Source organism: Spinacia oleracea, chromosome 2 (genome assembly GCF_020520425.1).
Source record: "Spinacia oleracea cultivar Varoflay chromosome 2, BTI_SOV_V1, whole genome shotgun sequence".
Classification (NCBI taxonomy): domain Eukaryota; kingdom Viridiplantae; phylum Streptophyta; class Magnoliopsida; order Caryophyllales; family Amaranthaceae; genus Spinacia; species Spinacia oleracea.
This window is the reverse complement of record NC_079488.1, coordinates 31990753-32018518: the sequence shown is the minus strand read 5'-3', so window position 1 is coordinate 32018518 and position 27766 is coordinate 31990753. Positions and strand designations below refer to the sequence as shown.

Here is a 27766-nt window from a genome sequence, read left to right as displayed (position 1 = left end):
ACCATTAATTTGAATGTAATTGGTCTAAAGTACCAAAGTTATTTTTCAATTCAAATATGGTATGCGAACCATCAAATAGTTGTAATTAGTTATAGCTTATCCTATTTGAAGAAAATGGTGCCTCCCACGGAGATTTTCAAGACGGACTTTGAAGTCAAAGCTTCAAGATGAAGTCGGGCCATACTAGATCACAAATATCTTATGCATGTTTTAAGTTATTTATTGTTTTAAATATGTCTTAAAATGCATGAGATCAAAAGCTTGATTATGTTGCATGATTAAGGATTTTAGTTCACTTAAAATCTAACCAACATAGTAAGAGCCTTAAGTTCCAAACTTAAAAATTGAGTTATAAGGTGCCATGCCAAAATATACACTTGCTTGGATATCCTTTACATCAATCTAGTAATAGTTTTCGCTCAGCGAGGTGTTACTTATTGGTCCTAAAGGGGCAAGGTACACAAATAATTGTGAGTACACGTTAGTTTTGGTGAAACTCAACGATATAAGTAAGGAGTCCTTTTATGTCGTGGCAAAATCGATAGGTTTACCTAATAAGTTCTTAGACGTACCTATCAACCAAGAGTAGTTTCTAGACTATTAGCAAAAGGCTTTTGCTTACCTAAAATGTTTTAGGATTAAGTCGACAAACTGTGCTTAGTTCTTCAATGATTTTAGGATCTTGGAATCATTTTATTCACACCTGCCGGAACAATAAAATCGAATAAAATGCTAATAACTTGTTTGAATTGCATGGTTGCTTTAATTTCAAGTTATTATTCATGATAAATGTTTAGACTTTGCATGCTTCAATGTATGTTTTAATTATTGTTTATAATTAAATATCTTGCACTGCAATAAATCCTTTTAGAAAGGTAACAGTAAATTTCCTCGATTGGTAGTGAATCCAAGAACGATTCACGGAAAAGAGAGAAAGTGAGCAATTTAAAATGTACGTTTCTTATATCGACTTTTATGGTTGTTTTCGAATATCAAAATTGAATAGCAAACCAATTGGTGCTTGTGAATTCAAAATACACTGTAGTTTTGAGATCATAAAGCATTGAGTTTAATACGCTCAGCTTTACCAATGGTTAACAACCTAATATCTTTGTCCATTTAATTCTCGAATGAGTCTAGTCCCTAGACATTCGAATAGATCGATGCTTAGAGAACTTTAGAAGCTTCTGGTAAGATCATCTAGTTGAAACAAAATATTCAACATAAATCAAAATGGTAAAGAACCTTGTTGGTGACATTGGACATGTCTAACAAAGTATAAAAAGTCAACACTAAAGAATTCAATTCTTAAGACTATAAGAAAGGGTACAAGAAATAGGAAAACGAGGAACAAATGAAAGGAATTTACGATTCCGTTTCTACCTATAAGTTTATGTTTAAAGAGAAGTGACCTAGCAATCAAACTTCCTTGGTATCATATACCGCTTGAGGTTCTTACTTCGGTAATAACTCAAACAATGGAAGCTAGGATACACTAATGACCTACAAGTGGGAAATGAAGCATGGCAATGCTACATTAGTTGTAGGGTCATCTAGTTTGTTTTAAGTCCTTTCAAAGGCTGGAACTTAATGGCTATTTTGTTCCATAATCAGCATACCTAAATTTCTGTTTTTCAAAACACAGAAAAACTCACATTCAAGAAAAACAAAAACAATGTTTGTTTGTTTATTTGAATGAAATGGTCAATTACAGATTGAGTCAATATGCTTGATTAAAACAAACAACTCTTTAAAGAACTTTACTAGGTTCAAATCAACTTCTTGATTTGAGTTCCACTAATCTTTGGCATTGTTGCTTAGACCATATCAACAAGTTAACATTAAAAATCTCTATTTTGATGGACTTTTGAAAGTTGGTTGATTTCTAGATCAACTTAAGACAAGCTAGTCTTACTTGTTGAAAGTAACAAGGAATATGAACTATTGTTAGAACGCCTAGACGATAGAATTCAAAGCTAAAGAAAGGTTTTATGACTTTATTATTTCACATGGATTTGAGTGAATATAGGTTTATTTACTCAAATGTGATATAAGTTGAATCTGTTTGGCTAGTTCAAAGATTCAGAGGTATAAAATCCACTTGGCAAGAAATCATAAAGATCTAGGTTAGATCATGTTGATGATTACTTGAGACCAAATATGATCATCAATGATTGTGTGTTGTAATTTCACAATCTAGGTCCATAAGATATGGCATATCTTAGTTGGAATAATCGAAGTCAATTAGTACTTGATTCGATCAATGATGAATCATAAAGACTTTTCCTATAATTTCTAAAACAAAATGCTCAACTACCACCAAACTAAACTAAATTCGTCAAAGCTATAGAAAAGAAATTTCAGAATATCTTTTCGATAATATATATCTAGAGAGTTGCTAAATTCAGTGGGAGCTTAGTGTTTGTTATTCGACAAACTAAGGCCCAAATATAGATATATGTTTTATTGTGATTTATTCAAATGAGACACAAGGGTATTATTTCTACCACGAATTTTTGAGAACATAATGTTTGTTTGCTCGAAATAATGTCCTTTTGGAGATTCGTTTCCAAAATGACAAGTGGGAGAAAATAGACCTCGAAAGTCTTCGAGGCGAACAACAAACATAAACGGACATTCCGGAGGCTTTTCGAAGTGCTTCAGAAAATCCGAACTTATTCTTTAAGGACTTTAGAAGTGGCTTTAAAGAATAGATATCTCTTAGAAGACTTTACAAGTGCTTCAAGGAGAACAGAATATTCAAAGGACTTTCAAGTGGCTATTGATATTCTATTGTTTGATGTTCTATACCCAAGTAGGCATAGAATTCAAGTTACTGAAACTATGAGATTCTTCTATTAGATAGTAAAGAAACATAGAGATCAGGTCAATGAAACTATGAGATTCTTCTATTAAATAGTGAAGAAACCTACAACTTGCAGTCAAACTATTATCATGTAGATTAATGAGTTTGTGACTTGTAAGAAAGCTATGACGAAACCTAGATTCCCTAAAATGGTTAGAGGCCATATATAGACTCAAATGTTTTAAATGGTTAGAGGCCATAAAACATACTCAATGTTTTGATGACAAAATTGAAATTTTGTTGATTTGCAAGAATGGGTTCACACCTATTGGTTGCAAGTTTGTTTTAAGGATAAAAACCATCAAACATGGAATTGTGTTCACACACAAAGCTAGATTAGTTGCTAAAGGTTACAAGCAAATTCATGGTGTAAATTGTGTTGAAACCTCATGCATAATCGTAATGCTCAAGTCTATAATTCAAGCAATGATTGCATATTGGTACATATAGCAATTGGATGACAAAACGTATTCCTCAATCAAATGTTGGAATAAACTATGTACATGGTATGTCATAGGATTTGTGGATCCAAATAAATGCTTGAAAGAGAAAGCTAGCTTATAAAATCTAAGTACAGATTTAAGCAAGCAATTGGGAATTTGAACTGTATTTTAAGTGAAGCTAATAAGCATTTTAGTTTCATAAAATATACATGATTCTTATACATATATAAGAAGTTTAGTGGGAGTACATAAAAACTTAATTGGTCCTATGTGTATCACACACATATCTCTCTATTGTAAAATAACATTCAAATGCTAATGACTTAGATTTGAGATTATTCATCAATGATGGACCATGGCGAAACTTAGTACATACTGGGTATTAAGATCTATTTACAAAGATCTTATGATATTGTTTTGGATTAAGTAATGGCATTTACTAAATCAAACACGAAAGTCTCCATTGGAGATATTCGACCCATGTGAATAAATCTAAGTAAAGGATGTTTGAACTATGTATAAGCATTTACTAAGTTAAACATCAAAGGATCTAAATAAGATTCTTAACCTATATTATATGTCAAAGAATTTAGCTGAATTTAGTATCTACTGAAACTAGATAAGCTAAAGTTACATGAATAGAATTCAATTGGGAATTATTCTGCAAAAGAATTTATCATGTATGATATAATATGAGGATCGCCAAAAACGTATCGTATGACTTTAGGCATGACGAACATATACCAATCTCTATTGATCTAATTGAAGATCAACTAGATTGAGATCAAGAATACTTATGGTACTTGAAAAGGTACATAGGAATAGTTCTTGATTCAAGGAAATAAAGATATGCTAAATATTGATGCTACACGCATAAACACTGGCAAAGGATCAAGCAAAGACCCTTTGGAGTTAACCATTGACAAGGGCGAGCTAAAGAGCATCGTGTTTCGAAATGGCAACATGGATTGGAGACCATGAGTTGTTGCGTGGGAAATTAAAATATTAATTTCTATGTTCTAAGATACAGCTGGAAAGTCTTCCACATATCTGTGAACTGCTTGGATAAGCAAATCCAAACAAAGCATCACTAGCAACCTAAACAGTTGAAGTAAAAGTACTTATTGCCTAAGAAGCAATAAAACAGAGTTGTTTATATTAATGAGTTCTTCATTGAACTTGGGTGGATCACATGTCTGCTAACTTGATGATTCTTCATTGCAAAATGCGTAGAACCACTATCGAAGTAAGAAAGACTAGATCACATAATAAACAAACTCAAAAGATCTTATCATCATATCTCGAAGAACATTCGATGAAAAGGATATTAAGATTGGCAAAGCATGATAACTAAACCTATGCAACAAGTGAGAAGCAACACTCACGTTGTAGCACTGGAAATCAAACATAGCTTTGAATTCCATGAAATGTTTTAAAGATGGGTTAGAGGCCCATGGTTGTAAAACATTGGGGTTGAACATTTATCATATATGAAATGTGTTTTCATATTCCATTTAATCTTGGTTTAGTATTAAATGATGAGTCCCTTCAATTTGACAATATATTCAAGATAGACTGTCAGGACCAGTCCTGTGACTAAGAAATGTCTATCAAGTGAACTTGAATGTCAAAGGTTGAAAATGGTCCCTAGTCGGAGTTTTCTATAAAATTGGACGCATAGAAAACGTTAGACGATTAGAATGCAAGATGACTAGTAGTTCTGTTTCTTGAACTATGTGGACATGGCAATGTCATAATCATTTGCATAGATACTTACTTTGGGAAGACTAGTATCGGACAAGACCTATGAAACTTTACTGTAAGAGATGAAAGTCTGTCATAAGTAAATTTCATTAAATTATTAGACACTAAATCCTCAATACCTGAGTGATTTGAGATTACTTGTTTGAAAACTGGTTGCTTTGACGTTGACCAACCGTCGCACCGTAAAAGGAGGCTATAAAGGCAACGCTCAGGTAATCACCTATCAAACGAAGTCTAATCTCAAGATCGCAAGATTGGGATTGTCCTCCCATAAATCGGGATGAGATGCTTAAAAGTTGTACAAGGCCACTCGGAGAGCTAGAAACTGTGAAATGCATGGCCGTGCTCGGATGAATCATAGGCTATGATTATCTGTTTATTTGATCAGTTGAACTCTGAAACCGAGGAACACCTCTGGACATAATAAGGATGACAACTCTTACCTTATGTTCAAGAGCAAGCATCGAGCGACAAAGGAATTAGGAAATGCACACTTGTCCCTAAGGACAAGTGGGAGACTGAAGGAAATAATGCCCTTGGTCCAAGTATGCATTCTATGTTAAGTCTAATAAATGCGGTTCAGTATTAATTAACAAGTTAATAATTCAGTGAGATCAAGTGAGCTGAATGCCTAGCTAGAGGCCGCTTTAGTTCAAGTGGAATTAATGATATTAATCCACAGCTTACTCTTGACTGAACCCGTAGGGTCACACAAATAGTACGTAAACGGATCAAGTATTTAATAGCATTAAATACTCCATCTATGAATATTCGGAACCGACGGATCTTGGTTTCAGTGGGAGCTAAGATCGTCACAGGCAAGGAATGAATACTCCGGAAACGATGATATTGCCGGAAACGGAAATATGGATCGTATCGGAAATATAAATATTATCCAAGTCGTAGATGTTGCCGGAAACGGAAACATGGTACGTGTCGGAAAATATTATCGGAAATGGAAATATTGCCAGAATCGGAAATATTGCCGGAAACGGAAATATTGTCAGAATCGGAAATATTACCGGAATCGGAAAATAATTCCGGAAACGGAAATATTAAATATTTGTTCGAAACGGAAATTAATTCCGGAATCGGAAATATTAAATATTGTTCGTATCGGAAATGAATTCCGGAATCGGAAAATTTAATCGGAAGCGCATCGTACGAATAAGCATCGGACGAGGCCTGCCGGACGAGGCCCAGCACGAAGCCAGGCCATCGCCCAGCAAGCCAAGCGCGCCGCACAAACAGCAAGGCCAGGCCCAGCAGGCTGCGCGCAGCGCGCAGCGCGCACAGCGCGCACAGCACGCGCAGCGCACAGCGCGCACAGCGCGCGCAGCGCGCAGCGCGCGCGGGCGCTGAGTGGGCTGCTGCTCGCGCGCACGCATGAGGCCCATCGTGGCTGTCGTGCGTGTGTGTGCAAGTGTGTGTGTTCGTGCACGTTTCCTAAAACATGCAGAGTTCGGTTAATGATTAAATTCCTAATTCTATTTGATAAATTAATTAAATTAGAGTTCTTGTAGGATTCTAGGTTTGATTAATTTGTATCTGAATAGGATTTCGATTCCCTTTCCATACCGCTATAAATATGAGGCTAGGGCTCACAATTTATAACACAAGTTTCAAAGTATTCAAAGTGAGTTTTTGAGAGAAAAATTCAGTCACACATTTGCCTATAAAGTGCCGAAAATAATAGTACCTTAAGGGCGATTCTAGTTGGTCAATCTTAAGGCGGATCCGGACGTGCTGTGGACTATCTACGGAGGGACGACACTTGGAGTCCTAAAGACTTGTTCTTGTTCGGTTCGGGCGCAGCTAGGGAAGGCACGCAACAAAGAGTATGCATCTATTCTATGCTAAATGATTATGTGTAAATAATATGTTTTCCTGGGTTTATGGTTTTTCCGCATGATTTATGAATTGTCATATGTATCATAACCTAACAAAGCTTAGCTTTTATTTCAAGACTCAAGTGAAGGAATGCGATGATGTGGGACTCTCCCTACACGGGTTGAATTTGGTCTCATTTGATAAAATATTGAAAAGAGAAATTAGTGAGATTGATTTAGTTGGTATGACAATAGTCACTATCTATTGTTTTGTCCTATTAACCTTCTTCTATTGATTTTTATTTTTTGGATAATGCGTTTAATATCATTACTTAATTTTATAAATAAAATCATAACAGATGTGATTGCGGAAGTGATAAAAAAGGGAGATCCTGTTGATATGTCCAAAGACACTACACCAAACTACAAATTACCCCTCGTATTACAAGACTTGGAGTAAGCATTCTTTTGTTATTTTTTACGAGTATATATTCTATATTATTTTGATAGTATCTATATGTTATTTACCCATAAATAACATAATTTCTTACATTATTTTAATTTTCATTATAGAAACAACATGTTGAATTCTACTTTGTGGGGAAAGTACGCTGAGAAGATGATGCAAATTACACAAGAAAACATTGAAGGACCCATTGTCATTATTTTGCAGTTTGCACAGGTCAAACTTTGGCGAGGTAGTCAATTAGTACTCTTATAACTATTGTGAATTTAATGTTGCGTGTTTTGGTAAATAATTAATAAAAATAATTATTTTTAATGCACACATAATAATCTCTTATGGATGTAGATGAAGTTTCTCTATCAAACTCACTTTTTGCAACAAAGATCTTACTCGGTGACCAAATACCTGAAATTAAACAGTTCAAACACAGGTTAGTTGTATTATATTTTCATTTATAAGCGTATTTTTCATGAAAATATATAAAAATTGTTGTTAATGCATTTATTTTTCCGGTAGCATTGTTGATGAAGATGATTCTCATTCGCAAAGATTGACTCATTTGTCAAACACTTCTACACACTCTTTATCCGACGAGTTCTGACTAAAGTCCGAGCGGAAACAACTGGATGAACTAAGTGACACTAAAAAGGTAGGTTATAAGTATGGTTATTATACCAAACGTAATACTAAGCAGTAAATAAATACGTCTAATACAATCTATCATAAGTGAATATTTGATAAGAATCTATTTATATATATTTGCAGGAATGTTATTGTGTAGTATTTGCTACCATTGTTGGGTTTGAAACTGATACAAAATGGTATTATAACTCATGCAAACAATGTAACAAAAAGGTTGATTATGAAGGAGGTGGAAAGTATTGGTGTATCAAATGCGATAAACATGTTAAATCTGCACCACCAAGGTATAGAAGTATTATATTTTGATATTATCAAAATCATTTCATGTTATTATATAGAAAATTTGGTTTCTCACACAATATTAATTTTATTGTTGAATCAGATACAAACTGACGATAACTGTTGAAGATGATAGCGGAAATGCTACATTTGTGATGTTTGATAGAGAAGTCGTTCAAGTACAAATATCAGCCGAAAATTTGAGAGAAAAGATAGCTAAGGTAAATCATACACTACCAATATCATTGGCATAAACGGTTGGGAACATAATTAAATCCATAGGTACACTATCATCTTGGTATGATAACCTACCTATAATCTAGGTGCTTTCAAAAAGTGACAAAGTTTTGGTCTTTCATGTTTTGCAGGATGGTAAAAATAGTTCATTTCCGGATGAACTTGATGTACTTTTAGATAGAAATTTTTTGTTTAGGTTTCATATATCAAACTACAATATTGACAAAAATTGGGATCACTTTACCGTCCTCCGAATAAGTGATGGTGAAGAATTGATAAAGTCTTTCTTGGAGGTTAATAATGATATGGAGGTGAATACCTATCTTTTTTTTCTTTTCTTTTTTTGTCATATGATTATACACACATTTATCAATTCTTTATATCACGGTCATATTTTGTATGGCATATATTTCTTGACAGGAACGTGATATAGAGGTACAATCCACTGTGACTTCGTCAATTCCTTTGCATGAGAAAGAAAAGGTAGTATAAAATACAAATACATTGACATGTTTCTTTCTTTATTCTTTTGATATTACCTAAATGTTATTTACCCTTAAACATAAATACTAATAATATTCTTTTTAATAACCAAAACTTTATCAACAGGAATCTACTTCTATTATCTGTGATAATGAAGACACAAATGAGGGATTTGTTACTCCAATGAAAAGACCTCTTGAGGACGTATCAACTACTGGGATCGAAAAAAAATCAGATTCGGCTCAGCACTCATCCAACAAGAGGAAAACTTTTATAAAGATTGAAAAGGATGACAAGGCGAACAAAGATTAAGTATCTATCTTTTTTTTATGTAGGTGTGAAGATACTTAAGGATGTTTTTAGTTGTTTTGAAAGATTATGATTACTATTAGTGGTTAGAGTTTAAAAATAATTTAGAATATTTAAATTTAACTCTATATTTACTATCTTTAAGTGACGAAAAGAATATTTTCATTTCGATCATCAATCTCAAAGTCTTTCTATAATAAGAATAGTTTTGTTTCGGTTTAAATTCGACTATATCTTAGTCAAATGAGACACAGAATATTCTTATTCTATAGTATACAACTACATAAGTAGAAGAATAATATATTCAAAATACAGTTGAATCTTAAGATTGCCGCGTGGGCTAATGCTAAACGTGGAATATACTATGACTTTTATTACATAGATACCTATTATTTTAATGACACAAAGACAATTTATTATGCTAACTTGACAAATTTATTATTGACAAATCGTGCTAACTTGAGGAATTCAATTAAAATATAAAGACATTTATTATTATAATAATTGTGTTAATTTGAGGAATAGTATATTACGATTGATGATATGTATTACTTTTATGAAATAAAAAGTTATATTTGTAATAAATTTACATTATTCGAAATCTAAAAATATATTAGCAATCTATTACAAATATTTTTTATGGTAACTTATAGTTCAAAATACAGAATAAGAATAACTTATATTCTTATTGACTTCTTTCACATATACCTACGTTAATCTATATGTGTAGATTTATTACTTTTATTGCAGGCACGGATATTATTGGTGAATATTCAATTCCTAATTGATATAGAATTTTTTGTTCAAAGTTTAATCTACTATATAATATAGATTTCCTAATACATATAGAATTAATATAAAGTTTTCTATATTACATTAAGTCTACTATATTCCAAAGCAAGCAGGGACTAAGTCTACTATAAAATATAGGTAACTCATGATCTTTTAATTACGGCAAGAATCTTAAAATGCCATAATTAAAAGAATAAGTGGTACTCCGTAAGGAAAAATCCCAAACAGTGGATCATTATATAAGACAACTATGTATTATTATATATGTAGTCAAATTGAATAATTATGGCAAGAATCTTGATATGCTAACCCAAAGGAATATGATACCTTAATCTAATCATCTTTGTTGCAAATTATGCTATTACAATGGCTACATCTAACGAAATTTGTGAGTAATTAATTGTATGCTACCTTAATCTTTTACTCTTTGTTGCAAATTATGATATTACAATGGCTTATTATCTGCGTTATTATTAATTAGTATAACATGTTGATAATAGATACATCAATGGAGTCAAATTGTACCTCGGCACGGCTCAATAGGAAAGCAATTCTCGCAAATAAACGCCGAAGATCAAATAACAACGAAAATCCTAGTAATATCTAAACTGAATATCATACTCGTGATGTATTGTGGCAGAAACTACTTTTCTTTAATAGAGAAATACATCATTGCTAGATTTGATCAAACATATTAAAAATTATGCAGGTGGTGTAAAGCAAACAAAAGGTACTGGAAAAAGAAGAGATGTTGAAAGTCTGGTACGTGGTCAGAGGATCCCTATGTCCGACATTTCGAATGGTTCAGGTCTATCCTATTTAACTTTATATTTTACTTATTTCACTAATTAACTTATACAAATTGAATACGCATAGATCATGATAATTTGACTACTATAAGCTAACCATGTTTAAATTTTGGAATCTCATGAAGCAAACCACCCTCCCAAGAAACATGGTTTGATTGAAAAAGATAGTATTGTCAATTCTTCTACAAGCAACATCCCAAACATGGAAATTTATACAGCATCTGGTATGTAAATTGTTACACATATGAAGCTTAGTATAGTTACACCCACAATGATATCAGTAGGCTACTACACAAATGCTACTTATCTCATCAACAAGCATCTAATTCTTCATTTGTATGTATAGGCATAGATGCTTCTGCTTCAACATTGTCACAAGATACTCATATGGATAATGAAGGTCATGAACCGCACGGTATATTACATTATCGTTTTATTTTGTATCATGCCTTATATGATTTATTGGAGATGATATCTGAATGGTTCTAGCTATGTGTATAGGTGAGTACAATTATTCATCGACTTCATTTCAAGGTACTTACAAATTATAATTATTGTTGCTTATCAAAAAGTCTATGATGCAGCTCTAACCATCCTGATATTATGTTTACGTAGGGTATTGGGACATTGGAGATCCAATATACATTTGTAAATTCTGTGGTGCAATGTTATGGTATGAGGAAAGATTAGAGAAAAAGAGAAATTCAAAAAATCCTAAATTCTCATTGTGTTGCATGCAAGGAAAAGTCGAACTTCCTTTGTTAAAAGAACCACCATCACCACTCAATGAATTTTTGAAAAATGATGATGCACAGAGTAGAATTGTTCAAGAAAATATAAGGTGTTTAAATGGTATGCTCTCATTTACCTCAATGGGGGAAAGATTGACTCAACAGTCAACCATGGGCGAGGGCCTTATGTCTTTAAGTTAGCAGGCCAAAACTACCACCAAATAGGAAGTTTGTTGCCAACTTCTGGATCATCTCCAAAATTCCCTCAACTGTACATATACGATACAGAAAATGAGGTTTCAAACAGAAAACGTGCTTGGAGGTTTGTAGCTAATTTATTTTATGCACTATCATAGTATACACACACACACACACACACACACACACACACACACACACACACACACACACATATATATATATATATATATTTCTAACAATCTGTCTGTTCTTTTTGCATGGCCAATCAAGAAATTATGACGGCATTGATGATGCAATTATTAATGATCTCACTGCAATGCTCGACCAACACAACCCTATTGCTAAAGCTTTTAGAATGGCAAGGGATCGTTTTAGTCATAATAATTCTCAAAATGTCAAACTTAAACTCATTGGAAGAAGGGAAACTGATGGGAGGACATATAACCTCCCAAGTGCATCTAAAGTAGTAACACTTATTGTAGGTGATATTGGAAGCACATCAGATAGGGATATTATTGTTGAAAAGCAATCAGGTTTACTACAACGTATTAACGAGCTTCATCCTTCTTACCTGGCAATGCAATACCCGTTACTATTTCCATACGGTGAGGATGGTTATAGGGTTGATATTCCATTTAGAGGCACTGACGGGACGAGGAAGAGAAAAAAATTGAGTATGAGAGAGTTTTTTGCATACAGGATTCAAGATAGAGTCAATGAAGCTGCAACATTGTTGTTGTCAAGAAAATTATTTCAACAATTTCTGGTAGATGCTTATACAATGATTGAGACTGAAAGACTAAATTTTGTACGAACACATCAGAAGCAACTAAGAGCGAAATTGTATAAGAATCTTACAGATGCTGTGTTAAGAGGAGACACCGATCCTGCATCGACCGGAAAACGGATAATTTTACCTTCATCATTTACAGGTGGTGCGAGATATATGATGCAAAATTATCAAGATTCCATGGCTCTTTGTAAGTGGTATGGATATCCAGATTTATTTATCACATACACTTGCAATCCAAAGTGGCCCGAAATAACCCGATTTGTTCAAAAAAGAGGGCTCAGATCAGAGGATAGACCGGACATTCTTTGTAGGGTTTTTAAAATGAAACTTGATAGGCTAATCAAGGATCTCAAGACTGGACAAATTTTCCCCTTCAGAGTTAAAGCTTGTAAGTTTCTTAACAAATCTATAACTAAAACACAGGGCGCATAGTCAAAATACAATATACTCTTCTATATAATAATAAGATCTTATAGTTCAAAATACGGAATAAGAATAACTTACATTCTTATTGACTTCTTTAATATATACCTACATTAATCTATATGTGTAGATTACCTTATTACTTTTATTGCAAGCACGGGTATTATTGGTGAACATATAATTGTTAATTGATATAGAATTTTTTGTACAAGTTTAGTCTACTATTTAATATAGTTTTCCTAATATATAAAATTAATATAGAATTTTCTATATTGCGTTAAGTCTACTATATTCCAAAGCAAGCACGGACTAAGTCTACTACAACAAGTTCTGATTGAAAGTTGGTATGTCCAACATTTAGACCCTGAGTTTGTTATTTTTTTAATTTATTTATAACAGCAAAACAGTGACTATGAATTAGTACTCTGTATATTTCCCTATAGCAATCCATTTATGACCAAGTTGGAATTTAAGTCAGACTACTATGACCATTTGATTGAGACATGCTAGCTTATACAAATGAAAAAAAAGATATTTGAACAAGTGCGTGGATTTAAGTAGACTAATATTATTAATTTCTAACACACTTGAAAAATAATATATAGATAGATAAAAAAAATAGCCAGTGTTATAAATGTCAAACGTATGTTAATATACTCATTACATTGTCTAACACTATTGATTTCAGTGGTCTATACAGTGGAGTTTCAAAAGCGTGGATTGCCTCATGCCCATATCCTTCTATTTTTGCACCCAGAAGACAAGATTACTAATGCTCAAGACATTGATAAAGTTATATGTGCTGAGATTCCAGATCCGGATACAGATCCCGAATTGTATAAATTGGTGGGAGATAGCATGATGCATGGTCCTTGCGGTGCAATGAATACAAGTTCTCCATGCATGAAACAAGGAAAGTGCTCGAAACATTTCCCTAAGGATTTCCAGGAAGAGACAAGTGTGGATGAAGATGGATTTCCACATTATAGAAGACAAGATAATGGTAGATTTGTTGAAAAAAACGGAGTGAAACTAGACAACAGGTTTGTTGTTCCATATAACAAAACACTTCTCCTTAAGTATGGTGCTCATATTAATGTTGAATGGTGTAATCAACATAAGTCGATCAAATACTTATTTAAATATATAAATAAGGGAAATGATCGAATCACTGCTGCCATTTCTCAAGGAACTGAAGATAGTTGTGATAATGTTGATGAAATTAAAGCATACTATGACTGCAGGTATATTTAACCATGTACTTATCTAAAAGTTTGGAGGACAATACATTGAGCTAACTTTTCATCAGGTTGAGAATGTATAAATTTAAATATATTGTATGTAGGTATATTTCACCATGCGAAGCAGTATGGAGAATTTTTGGATTTGACCTGCATTATAGAACTCCTCCTGTAGAAAGGCTAAGTTTTCATCTACCTAATGAGCAGAGTGTTGTATTCAAAGACAATGATCCACTAGATTCAGTCATTAATAGGCCTTCTATTGAAAAATCTCAGTTCTTAGCCTGGATGGAGTGTAACAAGACATCTGAAAAGGCTAGAAAACTCACTTATGTGGAGTTCCCAACACAGTTTTCATGGAAGCCAGAGAAAGGTATATGGCAAGAAAGAGTATTGGATCGGTTTTCTATTGGAAGGATCTACCACGTCCCCCCAGGTAGTGGTGAAAAGTACTACTTAAGAATCCTACTTAATTATGTTAACGGTCCAACATGTTATGAAGATATTAGAATATTCAATGGTGTTTTGCACGCTTCTTTTAAAGAAGCTTGCTATGCAAGAGGATTGTTAGATGATGATAAGGAATACATTGATGGAATCACAGAAGCAAGTTTATGGGGAACTCCGCGCTACTTAAGAAACCTTTTTGCAATATTATTGTTGTCAGAAAGCCTCTCAAGACCAGAATTTGTATGGAATGCGACGTGGTATATATTAGCAGAGGGTATTCTTGAAGAACAGAGACGTGAACTTGGGATAGATGGTAATCGTCTATTTTTTTTATCAAATTATAGTAAACATTACAAGGACGTTTTATGTATTTCATTTTAATGTTTAACAAATATTAACTATATAAGAAATCTAATGATTGTTACTTTTCTGGGTTTTTACAGACTTAGAATTATCCGAAGACCAAATTCAAAATCTCACTTTGTCTTACATTGAAAAACTCTTGCAAAGTAATGGCAGTACACTTCGAAAATTTCCCATGATACCTTATCCAGATGACATGCTCATATCAGAAGGGAGGAACAAGTTAATCCAAGATGAATTGCAGTATGATAGACCATCCTTACTTGTAGAGCATGATAGACTATTTTCGAGTCTTACTGATGAACAAAGAAAGATTTACAATAAAGTTATGGATGCTGTTTCAAGAGGTGAAAGCGGTGTTTTCTTCATTTATGGATATGGTGGGACAGGGAAAACTTTCATTTGGAGAACTCTATGTGCAGCTATACGGTCAAAAGGAGATATCGTGCTTCCCGTTGCTTCAAGTGGAATAGAATCACTTTTACTTCCTAAGGGAAGAACTGCGCATTCAAGGTTTAAAATTCCTCTGAATGTAAATGAAGACTCGACTTGTAACATTAAACCAGGAAGTGATTTGGCCAACCTTTTAATAAAAACAAAGCTTATTATCTGGGATGAAGCACCCATGATGAATAAATTCTTCTTTGAAGCATTGGACAAAAGCTTAAGGGATATTCTAAGGCCAACAGAGCAACCATTTGGGGGCAAAGTAGTTGTCTTTGGAGGAGACTTTCGACAAATTCTACCTGTGATCCCAAGGGGAAGTAGGCAGGACATTGTTTTTGCCACGATTAACTCATCTTACTTGTGGAATTATTGTGAAGTCCTTACACTGACAAGAAACATGAGGCTTACAGTAGGTTGTCCAGATTCGATTAGTCATGAAATCAGGGAATTCTCAGAGTGGATACTAAAGATCGGTGATGGTAAGGTAAAAGAATCGAATGATGGTACAGAAGCTATAGTAATCCCTGATGAAAACCTTATAAAGGAAGAGAGAAATCCGGTTGAAGCTATCATAGAAAGTACTTATCCTTCCATTTTACAGAATTTGTGGGATCCAACCTACTTTCAAGAAAGAGCAATTCTAGCCCCAACTCATAATGACGTACATATTATCAACGCCTACTTGCTATCCTTAATACCAGGTGAAGAGAGAATTTATTTAAGTCCAGACAGCATATCTAAGGAAGATGGGAACATGGTAATTGAAGATTTTTATCCACTTGAGTTCCTAAACACCCTTACGTTCTCAGGCGTACCAAATCACGTACTTAAGTTGAAGGTTGGGGCCCCTGTGATGCTTCTCAGAAATATAGATCAGTCGTCAACCTTATGCAATGGTACAAGATTAATTATAACTCAGCTTGGAAACCATGTTGTTGAAGCTAAAATCATTTCAGGTAGCAATATAGGGCATAAGGTGTTCATTCCTCGAATGACCTTAAGCCCATCAGATACTACTATTCTTCCAATCAAGCTTCAACGAAGGCAGTTTCCATTAGTGGTTTGTTTTTCTATGACGATAAACAAAAGCGAAGGCCAATCACTCTCGCATGTTGGTTTATATCTTCCTAGACCAGTCTTTAGTCATGGTCAACTTTATGTTGCATTATCCCGAGTAACGACCAAGAAAGGACTGAGAATTTTAATTTGTGACAAGGAAGATAAGCTTAATAATACTACGAGCAATGTAGTATACAAAGAAGTCTTTCAGAACTTGTCAATATGAGGAGTTATTCTTTTAGCCTATTCAGTTATGTTGTTAACCTCTTTGTTATTTTATTAAAAAAAAAATTCCAAGTGTTTTTGACTTTATTTTTATGTCTCACTTTCTTTTATGCAGGCTCCAAAGTTTCACTTATCAGCAAGAACCGGTCCAGTTACCGCTAAGTATCAAATCGTTTGTCTATTGTGATGCGTTTGGTGCAAAATAAGTAGGACGAACTTGACTATTTTACATGCTTTTTAGTCTTCTACCCCAAAATACAATGTTATTTTTCTTTTACCATCAACTATTTACATTTTTTTAGTCTATTATTTATGTCACCAAAAACAAGATGGCCTGAACCATATACACTATAAAACATTCGCTAAACATTCAATTAATTGCAATAGAAAGAGAGTCTGTTGTACTAATATACCTGGAATATTTCCAACTTAGCTATTTATTTGTAGATTCTGGACTTATAACCTCTGCTCCGTGTACCTCTTTCGTGGTCAGAAGAGGTCTGATCAGATTATATTGCTATTATCGAATCTGAGGCAATTGCAGTAAGGCCCTTGGCTCTTCTCAACTCCTCAATCACTAATCCGGTGACTAATTCTGCAATCAAGATAATTTAATGGAAAATCATATACTCCATTTTAGCATTAATTTATCCAAAACTTTTCAAACCCAAATTTTACATCTTATGATTGGGCTGACTTAATCACACATTCAAAATAAACACCCCCTCAAAACAGGGAAAAAAAAAAGTTAAGTGCATTTTTCACTAATAATGAAAACCAAAAAAATCGTAGATCCAAAAAATAGAATAGGATTGAAATAAAACAAACAATCAAGAGTTCAATCACAGGTTTTGAACAATCAAGATGACTTTAAGTCGGGTACTATACTAGATCTAATAAGGAATAAGAAGATAAACTCATAAATATTACAAGCTCATAATATAATGGATAAGAGATTAAGATGTATACCTAATTAACGAAGAGTCAAAGATTGTTGCAGATGCATGTTCAGGATTTTATCAAAGAAGATGAACCACAATATAGTTCGTGAAAAACGATGAAGTTCAATCGCCCAAAAAAAAAAGAAAAACCCGATGAAGTGAAGCTTACAGGGGAAGCTTAATCAAAATTAATTAGATTATTTCTTTGTAGTGGGATCACACGTCATTTCTACTACTTGCAAAGTTAGAGTATTTCTTTTTTACCCTTTTTCATTGACTAGTTGTTGGCCGACGCGCTATCGCGCGCCGTCCCCCAAGGTAGGGAAAAACGTATGGCGTAGTTATTTTTATTAAAATATATCAAGAATGTTTAATTAGTATTATAATCATGTATTTTTAGGAACAAACCTATTGTTTAAGGATTACTAATAACATTTGTTTTGTAAGGGAGCTGATATATCACGTTGCAACACCTCCTTTTCCGACAACTGAGGATATGAAATGATAAAAAATTACAAATATGCAAACACATGAGGTATATAAATAAGAAATCAATTACAAAAATTCTTGGGCTATTATGCAAACTCATTGGGACTATGTTTTTATAGCAAACAACACCACACCAAGTCAACCTGACCACTTTGGTTAAAACTTCACGGAGCAACAAACACAACCAGCAACAGACAACAGACTACCCAGCAACCCTGAGCTAACTTGTTGCACTGCCACGGACCAGCAAACTTCATGCAAGCCAGAACACAAAAACATCAGCATACTTCGGAGAATAGAACTGTGGCACCAGTGTTGCTAGTACTTTGAAAGAACAACTAAGAACAGCTGACACAACCAAAAACTAAGTGATATGAGCAGGACAGAATGCGCTGAGTAGATTAGACCCAACTCTGAATAAGAGTATATATAAAAGTCACCCCTAACCCCCCCGCCCCCATCTCCACAAAAATAATTACAAAGAATGTATTAACCCAACTTGTTCTGTCTTCCTATCATCCATAGTTTTATCTTGTACCTGTAACACCCCCAAATTTCTCTCTTTTTAAAACCAACATTTATTTGAACAAACTAACATGGAGAGAAACTTAGGAGTATTACTGCCACGTGATTACGTTAAAGGCTAATTAACTCAACTAATGCAGCGGAATAACTCAATACTTTTTTTTTTTATTGAATAATGATAATCGAAATAGTAATAGTGTATATTGAATAAACCCTTGAAATTAAAATACTAAAATCTGAACTCACAAATGAAACCAACTTAGAAAAATAAATCCTAACTAGTGAACTCTCCATTAATCCCGTATGCAAGCATGTCACATCATCACATCAAGTTCCTGAAAACTGCTCACCAAAAGGTGAACAGGGCCAAGCCAAAACAAATAGGAAATACGGGTTAGCAAAAGCTAAGTACGAATATATGCAAGACATGTAAAACATTTATATATATTTGAACATACTTTCACAAACCATTTAATTCAAACTTGCTTAATTGAAATCATAGAATATTCATTTTCCAAAATTAGAAACTTTCCATAAATAGTAACTTTCCATAAATAGTAACTTTCCATAAATAGTAACTTTTCAAAAGTATAAACATTTCAAGATTTAAGATTCCCAAAATAGAAACTTTCCAAAAGTAGAAACTTTCCATGAAAAGAAATATTCCAAATATATAAACTTTCCAAATATAACAATATTCCAAAAGGAGAAACTTTCCAAAAAAATAGATTCCAATTAGAATATGGAAATCAAAACACCTCTTCTTATCTCCCCTTCCTTCCTAAATGTGCACACCCCCATGCTAGTATTCCATCACAAATCTATACATTGGGGTACTAACCAAATAATAGTCAACAAGTGACCCTCGACTTACACAACAAGTGATGCGTATGAACATAAAAGTTCCATGAAATCCATTCCACCTTGAGACTTTATAAAAGTATAATAATGTCATGAAAGACCATCCAGTTCCAACCATATGATAAACCAACAATCCTTCTTTTATTTAATCAAACGTATTTTTAAAGAAAACAACGTATTTTGAAATAAAGATTTATAACTCATCAAAACCAAACAAACTATTTCAAACACAACTTGAACAAATCCATCATCATATTAAAATCAAGAAAAATATTTAACCTTTCAAAAATCCTCAAACAATTTTCACAAATCAAGAAACAATTCAAAATCACTAATTCACAATTTTCAATTTAAAGTTAATAATCAAACCATACATAGATTTCAATCTATAACAATCTAGCCACACACACGTACCTTGATTAAATAATACCTCACACAAAGATAAATTTGATCATACTACGGATCACTCACGAGTTCCTAACAATTAATAAATAAAACCCTAATTAATTCATGATTAAACAATTAAATTAATAAAAATAAATCTAATGGACATAAATTTAATTCATGAGTTATGAATGCATAATAATAGTATTATAAATCAAAATTTAGAACTATGGTTTTAAAAATAAACTTTTTAAAAATTACGGCATTAATTTAGAAGACTTTAAATAGTAAAAACTGACCGTAAAAGAGAAGGCTTTGAAAACAATTGGGGTGTGGAAGTCACGACACCAAAAGGTAGACGTCGGCGGCAAGGAGTGCACGGCGGGGGTGTCGTGGTGGTTGTGTAAGGGTTTTAGGTAAGAAGGTTTAGAGCCAAAGAGGGAGAAGAAGTTTAAGAGCGGGCTTGGGAAAACTCTCAACTTTTGGTGTGAGGAATTATGAATGAAGTAGGGGGTATTTATAGGTGTAGGATTAGGGTTAGGGTTATAATGGAACCCTAAGGGGTATGGCCGTGGTTGGTGTTCAAGTTGTGATAGGATTCTGAATCTAGTCATGATTTTGGTGATATTCGATTTAGAGTAAAATCGTTTAAAATAGAAATATAAAAGATAAAATCACGAAATTTTAAACAGAGGCTTGAATAATTAATTAAGATTTATCCTGAAATTTTCAGAATTTATCTCAAAGAATTCGGATTTTTAGGGAATTTTGAATTGGTAAAACTCTTTAAATCCAATTTTAAATAGAATTATCTTATTTTTCCAAAACAAATTCCGAAATATATTCTCATAAATATCATATAATATAAAACTGATTTTATAAAATACTAAACGTAATTTTTGGATTTATAAAATAATTTTAAGTTGATTAAAACTCTTTTTCTCCAAAATTGATTCCTAATAGAATTAGGAATTAATAAAATATGAAAAATATAATTTAATTCAGTTTTGAAAATAATGTTTACATTTGAATATTTTCCCTCCAAAATATTTGAATATTTTTCCCTCCAAAATAATTTAATATCAAATATATATTAAAAAAAATGCATAAAATGATTAATAAAATCCCTAAAAATATGGGTATTACAGTACCTGTTTCCCGTTGTATGTCGTCTATCAACTATCAATCACATAAACGAGCGAAAAAGTTGGGTTAAGCCAAAAGTTAACAATTTAACTACTCACCATCACCACACATCTGTGTAAATATCAATCTTTTCTCCTTTCCTCACCTTCTGAACGTTGCCATGCCTTAAAAATTCGCATAGCATAGACTTGATCATGCACAATGTACACCAGCCTTGTCCGAAAGAAATTTCATTTATGAACAGAAGTTTATTTATACAAGTTAAAAAACCATCCAGCTGCTTGAAAATCCCTAAAGTCCTCATCTGTTGTATCTTCTGAACTTTGATTTTCCTTAAAATTAAAATCAGGTTGAACCTACTCTTTACTGGGATCTTCTTTCTCCTCTTCGAATATTTTATTAGGATTAGAACTTGGGGATCTAGGAGTTTTAGGAGAAGAAGTTGGTGAGAGGGTTGGTGGTGGAGGACTGTGGTGGACTCAGTAATATAGAAATGGGGGTCCAACTTTTTACTTTTTTAAAAAACAAAATTGCTTATCCTTCTATTTTACCCCTTTTGTTAAGGGGAATTAGGGAACGTTAGGTAATAAATTTTCTTAATATCCATAACAAAATTATGCAGTGAAGATTTAGGAATTTGTGTGTAGTCTTAAGAGCAATAGAAATCAATATATCAGTCCAAACAATAATTTACAGCGATTCATCTCAAGAAAAAAATTATTACGAGTGTATACGATGAGTTTTTACATGTTATAAGAAATCTGATTCATTACAAATTACTAACAAAAAGAATGACAAAACTACACTATTGTATAAAAAAAAGTTGCATCTTTTTCAATACTTGTGGGGCATATTGTTATTATATAATTAGACCCCTAAAAAATGCAATGAAATTAAGCAATTATAAAATATAAATACGGTACTAAAATCAGAAGAAAAAAAAACAAGAGAAGAGCAAGAAATAAATCATGAAAACATCAGAAAATGGTAAAAGTAAAAAATAAAGCCAAAAACATTTTAGAAAGTAAGAAACCATGAAGATGAATGGTCACGGGTAAGGGAAAGAGTGTAATAGCTTTGAAGAGTGTAGGGTCGGGACTCGAACACAAGACTTCTGCGTTCAAAGGATAGAGTTACAGCAAGTAGATTAACCACTAAGATACACCAATTTATTATTATTTTGAGCGGACATTAAGCAAGAATATATAGATTCCTGGTTTATTTTTTCAGAAAATGGGAGTCCCTTTGGTCCCCTCAAGGTCCATGTAGGTCCGCCCCTGGTGGAGGAGGAGGTGCTCTGATAGAAAACAAGGGAGCTTTAGCTTTACTTTTATCTGTTATTCATAGGTTGTTCACACCCTCATCAAAGGATTTCAGCTTTATATTGCCACTAGGTTTCTAACAATAAAATGTTGAGCATAAACAGATTATCATTCATTCGAGTAGCAAATTATTTATTTAATCAGTGAGGAAACAGACAAATAACGAGCTTACTTTTTAACTGAAGAACAAGGGTCTCTCCATCTTTCAAACTGTAATCAATGGCTGAAGAATTCTAGAATTGCTGCTCCGTTTCTTCAGCAGTTTTCTTGTTATCAAGATATCTAAATTGGAAATTTGGATATCAAACAGACAGTTAGTTATTCAATGCATGCCTCAGTTCTTTCAGGTAATTGTTTGAAGACAACATGCATCTAACACAGAAAACTACTTTTTATATGTTTACTTGTTGCATCTAACACAAAAAGAAATTATAATTGCAGAAAAGATAAACAAAGAGATACTTCATATGGTCATGCAGAGCAGCTTGGAAGTCATAAGCTTCAGTTCTCTCATGAAACCCTATCCCAACAAAAGCTGATTCATGTCGTTCATGTCAGTCTGATTCATGTTCTTTCCACAAATCCAAACTCTCTAGAACATCTAAGGGAAATTTCAGAAAGAATTGAAACAGATGGTTTCGATACATGTTTCCCTCTTTTGACAGGCAGAAAAGCAGTGTAAGGTACATGAAACTACGATAGAAGGGAACTGAATCATTTAGTTCTGGGAATGTACCGTGAAGCTAAGAAGTCGATAACATCAACACTTTGTTGAACAGTTTCATCAGTTTTTGCCCATTCAAGAGATCCATCTCTAGTTGCACGGTGTTCATTCCCATTTTGTGACCCGGGTGCTGCGTGCAGGTCTATTAGATACCGTACTTTCTACAGGAAAAAGTTGTGCAATTACTCACAATTTAAGTCCATTTATTTACAGATTAACATGTTGTAATCAAACAAAAAAATGTGTTTTAAAAGCAATCTGTTTTAAAAGCATATTATATTTTAAAAACATCTAAATGACCATAAACCACAATTGCAGATGATAAATAAACAGTAAACCACAAGAAAGGGCGGAAGAGAAACGCACCAAGGCCCAGATACCGGAATCGTCATTGTAAACCGTCCTATCATTTCTAAATACATTTATTTCTTTATTTATTTCTCATCCACATTTACACACCAATAGTCTAGCAACCCTAGCCATAATGAATAAGATGAAAAAGTAGTATTTAACATATATCCGTTATTCAATTTTGAATCTCTTGAAGTAGAAATTTTTATTTATCAAAAGAAAAATAAGGTAATGTAAGGAAGAAGTTTTCACATTTCCATGTAAATATTCCACCTACCATCAACTGTAGTCACTTCTAAAAATATATTCCCAACTATAATGTGTAGGAAATAACCCAATAAAATATGACTACAACTTTTAAGTGTTCTAACCAAACTTCATAGAAACATTCAAACACGGCTATATAAATAATGCTTACCTAAGAGGGTCAAGAGTGCTCTCTCCAACATAAGCAACAGCAGCGAAATGCATCACAGCATCAAAAGCATTTTCTGAGAAAAGTTTGTTTACCTGGCATTTATATTAAGGGAAAATACGAAGAATAAAAGTCTCTTATTCTGTCTAAATTACGGTCTGGAAATGAGACAGGACAAAATAGAAATATATGTTTGCTAGATATCAGTTTAAAAGGTTCAGTTGTATGCCAAATTGAAGCCTCATGGAAAGTGCCTAAGGCACATTTCTTTCAGAATAACTACGAGAGATAGTACTATCAGCAAGTTGCAGTATAAAAATTACACTGGCAAATTGATCTAGATAATGCTGTTGAATCCAATTCATATTTATCTCAAATTCTGATAGGGAAGGCCCAAAGGAAAGAATAATAGCACATAAACAATGGCCTGCCACGATAAGGATACAGCATTAGCATCTCCCAGATCAGCATATACAAACTGAAGTCTTCCTGGTTCTGGAAACATTTGTTGCAAAATCTTAACAGCATCCAGGTTCCCACGAGAAAGATTGTCCTACACAACAAAAACGATCTCTTTGTAAACCTATAGAACTAAATGAGTAGTGGACAACAACGATGATTAAGGGGATACCACAATTGTCACACGATAGGAGTCTTTTAGAAGTCTTAGTGCTGCATGGGATCCAATAAAGCCAGCACCCCCAGTTACCAGGACATGAGTGACACCCATTTCACGGCGGGAAAACTGAATAGAAATGAAAAAAGAAATTAAGAACAAATGAAAACATAAAGTGGATTACTTAAACATCACAGGATCCAAGATTAGACTATAACGAAGGACCTTCCAATGAGACAAAACTAATACTAATTGATATGGAGTACATAACAAAGTCACAGTTACTTAAAAGAAGAAAAATTGATGTCTTAAAGGAGACTCAATCCAGAATTTCTATCTTAACTTAGGCTTACCCTACCACTACATAACAAAATAATAAATCCACCAACAAGCTTAGATGTTGACTCACAACTTTACCTGTCTGTTTTCAATGCAAACACTCATTTGAACCCATACATATAGATATAACTGAAAGGTTGTGATATTAAACTTACTTGGCTGGGGCTGTTGAAAGTTGGAAACTGCTTGATCATAATAAGGCAAAATGCAATTAACCCAGCAGCTACGACTATTTTACCTACGACATTAGCTTTCCGCTTTGGATCAGCGAAATCCATGCCTACAAAGCCAAAGGAAACAAATAACATATAATCAGACCAGACAACCTACATTATATACTTCATCAGCCTAATCTGCATACCTTTTAGATTAGCATCATGTACTTTGTGACATTATAGACATGCGAGAAAAGCACCAGAAAAGCATTACACTCTAACAAACACAACTGATTCAGCTTACAGAACAGGTTAAACGAGATCCATCATTTCTCACTAAATGCGAAAGAAGAAACGAAAATCAGCTTTCTGTTACTTTTACATACTACCCTTCTTTCCTTTTCTTCTTTTTCAATTAGCTAAATGTATAACTTCAACAAAAATTCAATTGCCAAATAAAAAATCAATTACTAACAGAAATAATTTCTAGAGCCTGATTAGCTTAGTTGGTTAAAGTCTAGGTAGGTGGTACCCTGATCAATTCTTGGCTACGCCATTGTTCTTCGTGGCTCCTTATACACCAAAACAAAAACTAAAAGAAACAAAATAAAATTGATGATGAAAGAAAACCAACCTGCAACATGCAAAGATCTACCGTTTCTCGATTGATTTCGCGCTCTGGTTAACCCGAGCATTTGAGGAACCACAGCTTCAACCAATAATATATACAATCAACAATCAATCCAGTTTAATCATCTGCAGAATTCACATGACAAATTATTAGCATCCAGCAATTAATCAAATCAAACCCAAAAACAAAGAAAATTTCAAATTTTTTACCCAGAAAACACTTCAAAATCTAATCAATCAATCAACAATGATAAATAAAGATAGAAAAGGCTGGAAAAAAGGAGACCAATTGGAAAAAATAATTGCGCAAGATCCCAAATTCCAATACGTGGAAAGGGACAATTTACATTTCAAAATTAATTAAACCTAACACATGCATGCCGCTTCCACCCAATAATAGTTGCAAACAAAATATTGTATCAAAAATTCAAACCAACCTTCCTAAAAGTATCATTCAAATTTGAATTTTTTAAAAAAATTGAATTTGTTTTTTATTTAGTTTACCCCATCAAACTAACAAAATCATAATCACATTTTTTTAACAAATCAAACTTTAAGAGGAGAAAATCAAAATCAAAATCAAAACAAGATTTAAAAAGTTCACCAAGTTGGTGTTTTCCTAGAGACATGGGGGTAACTAACAGTTTCGAAAACACTTATGATGTACGATTAACTTAGCCCCATGTATAAATTACATACTTTCTCAACTGGATGCAAGGTTAAACAGATTAATTCATCAGAACTCGAGTCAAAGGAAGAAGGTAAACCACTACAATTACTACCATGCATGGGAGAATAGAACCTCGCTGTTTAATCATAGACAAATTTCCATGCATCCAATGCTACACTATATAGTGGACAATCAATCAATATGTGCCCATGACCCTGAATGATTGCAGACAACATAGAAATGTTCTACGAAGTAAGCCAAGGAATGAGGAATGTAAGCTGTTTTAATTATCTAAATAAGCTTTTATAATAAATTCAGCAGCTGACCACCAGATAAAAGAAAGAAAAAGCAGCTAACTTGCAACATACTGATAGTCTGACAGTTACAAAACATCTTTAACAACATTGACAATTTAACACTAAATCATAACCTTCAGTTGCCAATTAGCATTAATAAACGTACATGGGCTTTTAGCATACTAGCCATGGGTACGGTAGAGTGTAAGATGAACAATATTGTAAGAGAATGTTATGCATCAGCATAGCTACATTAGAATTTATAGAAAGAAAAGAGAGGTAGATTGATAATATGGAATAACAGAACATAGAGGATAGTTATCAAATAAAACTAAGATAACATCTGGATACCTTTCTCTTTGCCTACTCTCCCTTATTTATAGTAGTATTGTTTTTTCATTTCCCTCTACTAACCGACTAAATCATGCAACTACTAAACTACTCTTTCCTATTAGGACAGTTCACTAAAAAGAAGGTGACGAAAAGTGATTACGAGTGAGTATATATGGACTCTACAGAACGACTTCTATGTGGGTCCTCCTACCAACCTCAAATACCTTGTGACCATATGCATAATTTAAGGAATTTTAGTAGGTCATGTCACATATTCAGCGCTTATAAGTACACTTATAACATAAAACAGAAGCATGGTAAAAAAAATATTAATTGCCAAAGATGCCAAATTATTGCACTTACGAGAGTTGTTGGCTTCCATCTACTTGTTGATGCAGCAACGTACTGAATTATGTCCAATAATCACTCTACCTCCATGCATTTCTCTCGTCTTTTGTACAGAAAATTTGTTCGATACTGGCGATCTTATAACTTTTTGATTCATACATGCTTAGTTTCTTAATACCATCATAGTCTGCTGCGTTACATCGAAAAGCTTGGATCAGTTTCAGCAATAGTTTTTGCAAATGAACATTTCATAACAGACGTAATAATCTTACCCCAATGCTGTTTTTACTCCTATTGCCTGATTTCCGTGTTTTTCAAAATGGCTTGATCGAAGATGAATGAGCTCTTGCGGATCCTCTCTGCTGCTAA

The 27766-nt window shown here is 33.4% G+C and overlaps 2 protein-coding genes and 1 pseudogene across 15 annotated transcripts; 2 read left to right on the top strand and 1 right to left on the bottom strand.

The window, feature by feature from the left end:
* The first annotated feature begins 8030 nt into the window (after nt 1–8030).
* Nucleotides 8031–9321, top strand: LOC110795422 (uncharacterized). The gene is made up of 6 exons (XM_056835807.1): nt 8031–8048; nt 8134–8294; nt 8393–8510; nt 8658–8837; nt 8947–9009; nt 9136–9321. The coding sequence occupies exons 1-6, from the start codon at nt 8031–8033 to the stop codon at nt 9319–9321; spliced, it is 726 nt and encodes a 241-aa protein (XP_056691785.1).
* Nucleotides 9322–10476: 1155 nt separating this feature from the next.
* LOC110795421 (uncharacterized) lies at nt 10477–16853 on the top strand (annotated as a pseudogene).
* Nucleotides 16854–18238: 1385 nt separating this feature from the next.
* LOC130459069 (UDP-arabinose 4-epimerase 1-like) lies at nt 18239–26370 on the bottom strand. Of its 14 annotated transcripts, none has more exons than XM_056836667.1 (10): nt 25961–26165; nt 25755–25876; nt 25121–25245; nt 24642–24755; nt 24456–24563; nt 24014–24105; nt 22693–22802; nt 21297–21362; nt 20083–20145; nt 18953–19149 (listed from the first exon to the last, which is right to left on the bottom strand). In XM_056836667.1, exons 2-7 carry the CDS (start codon nt 25813–25815, stop codon nt 22754–22756), a joined length of 549 nt encoding a protein of 182 aa, XP_056692645.1. In that variant the 5' UTR covers nt 25816–25876; nt 25961–26165; the 3' UTR covers nt 18953–19149; nt 20083–20145; nt 21297–21362; nt 22693–22753. The 14 variants fall into 14 exon arrangements, with proteins under 14 accessions (XP_056692646.1, XP_056692645.1, XP_056692648.1 ...); XM_056836670.1 differs by adding an exon at nt 23257–23374 and having other exon boundaries at nt 20083–21362; nt 25961–26164; XM_056836671.1 differs by lacking the exon at nt 21297–21362 and adding an exon at nt 23257–23374 and having other exon boundaries at nt 25961–26164.
* Nucleotides 26371–27766: the final 1396 nt, after the last annotated feature.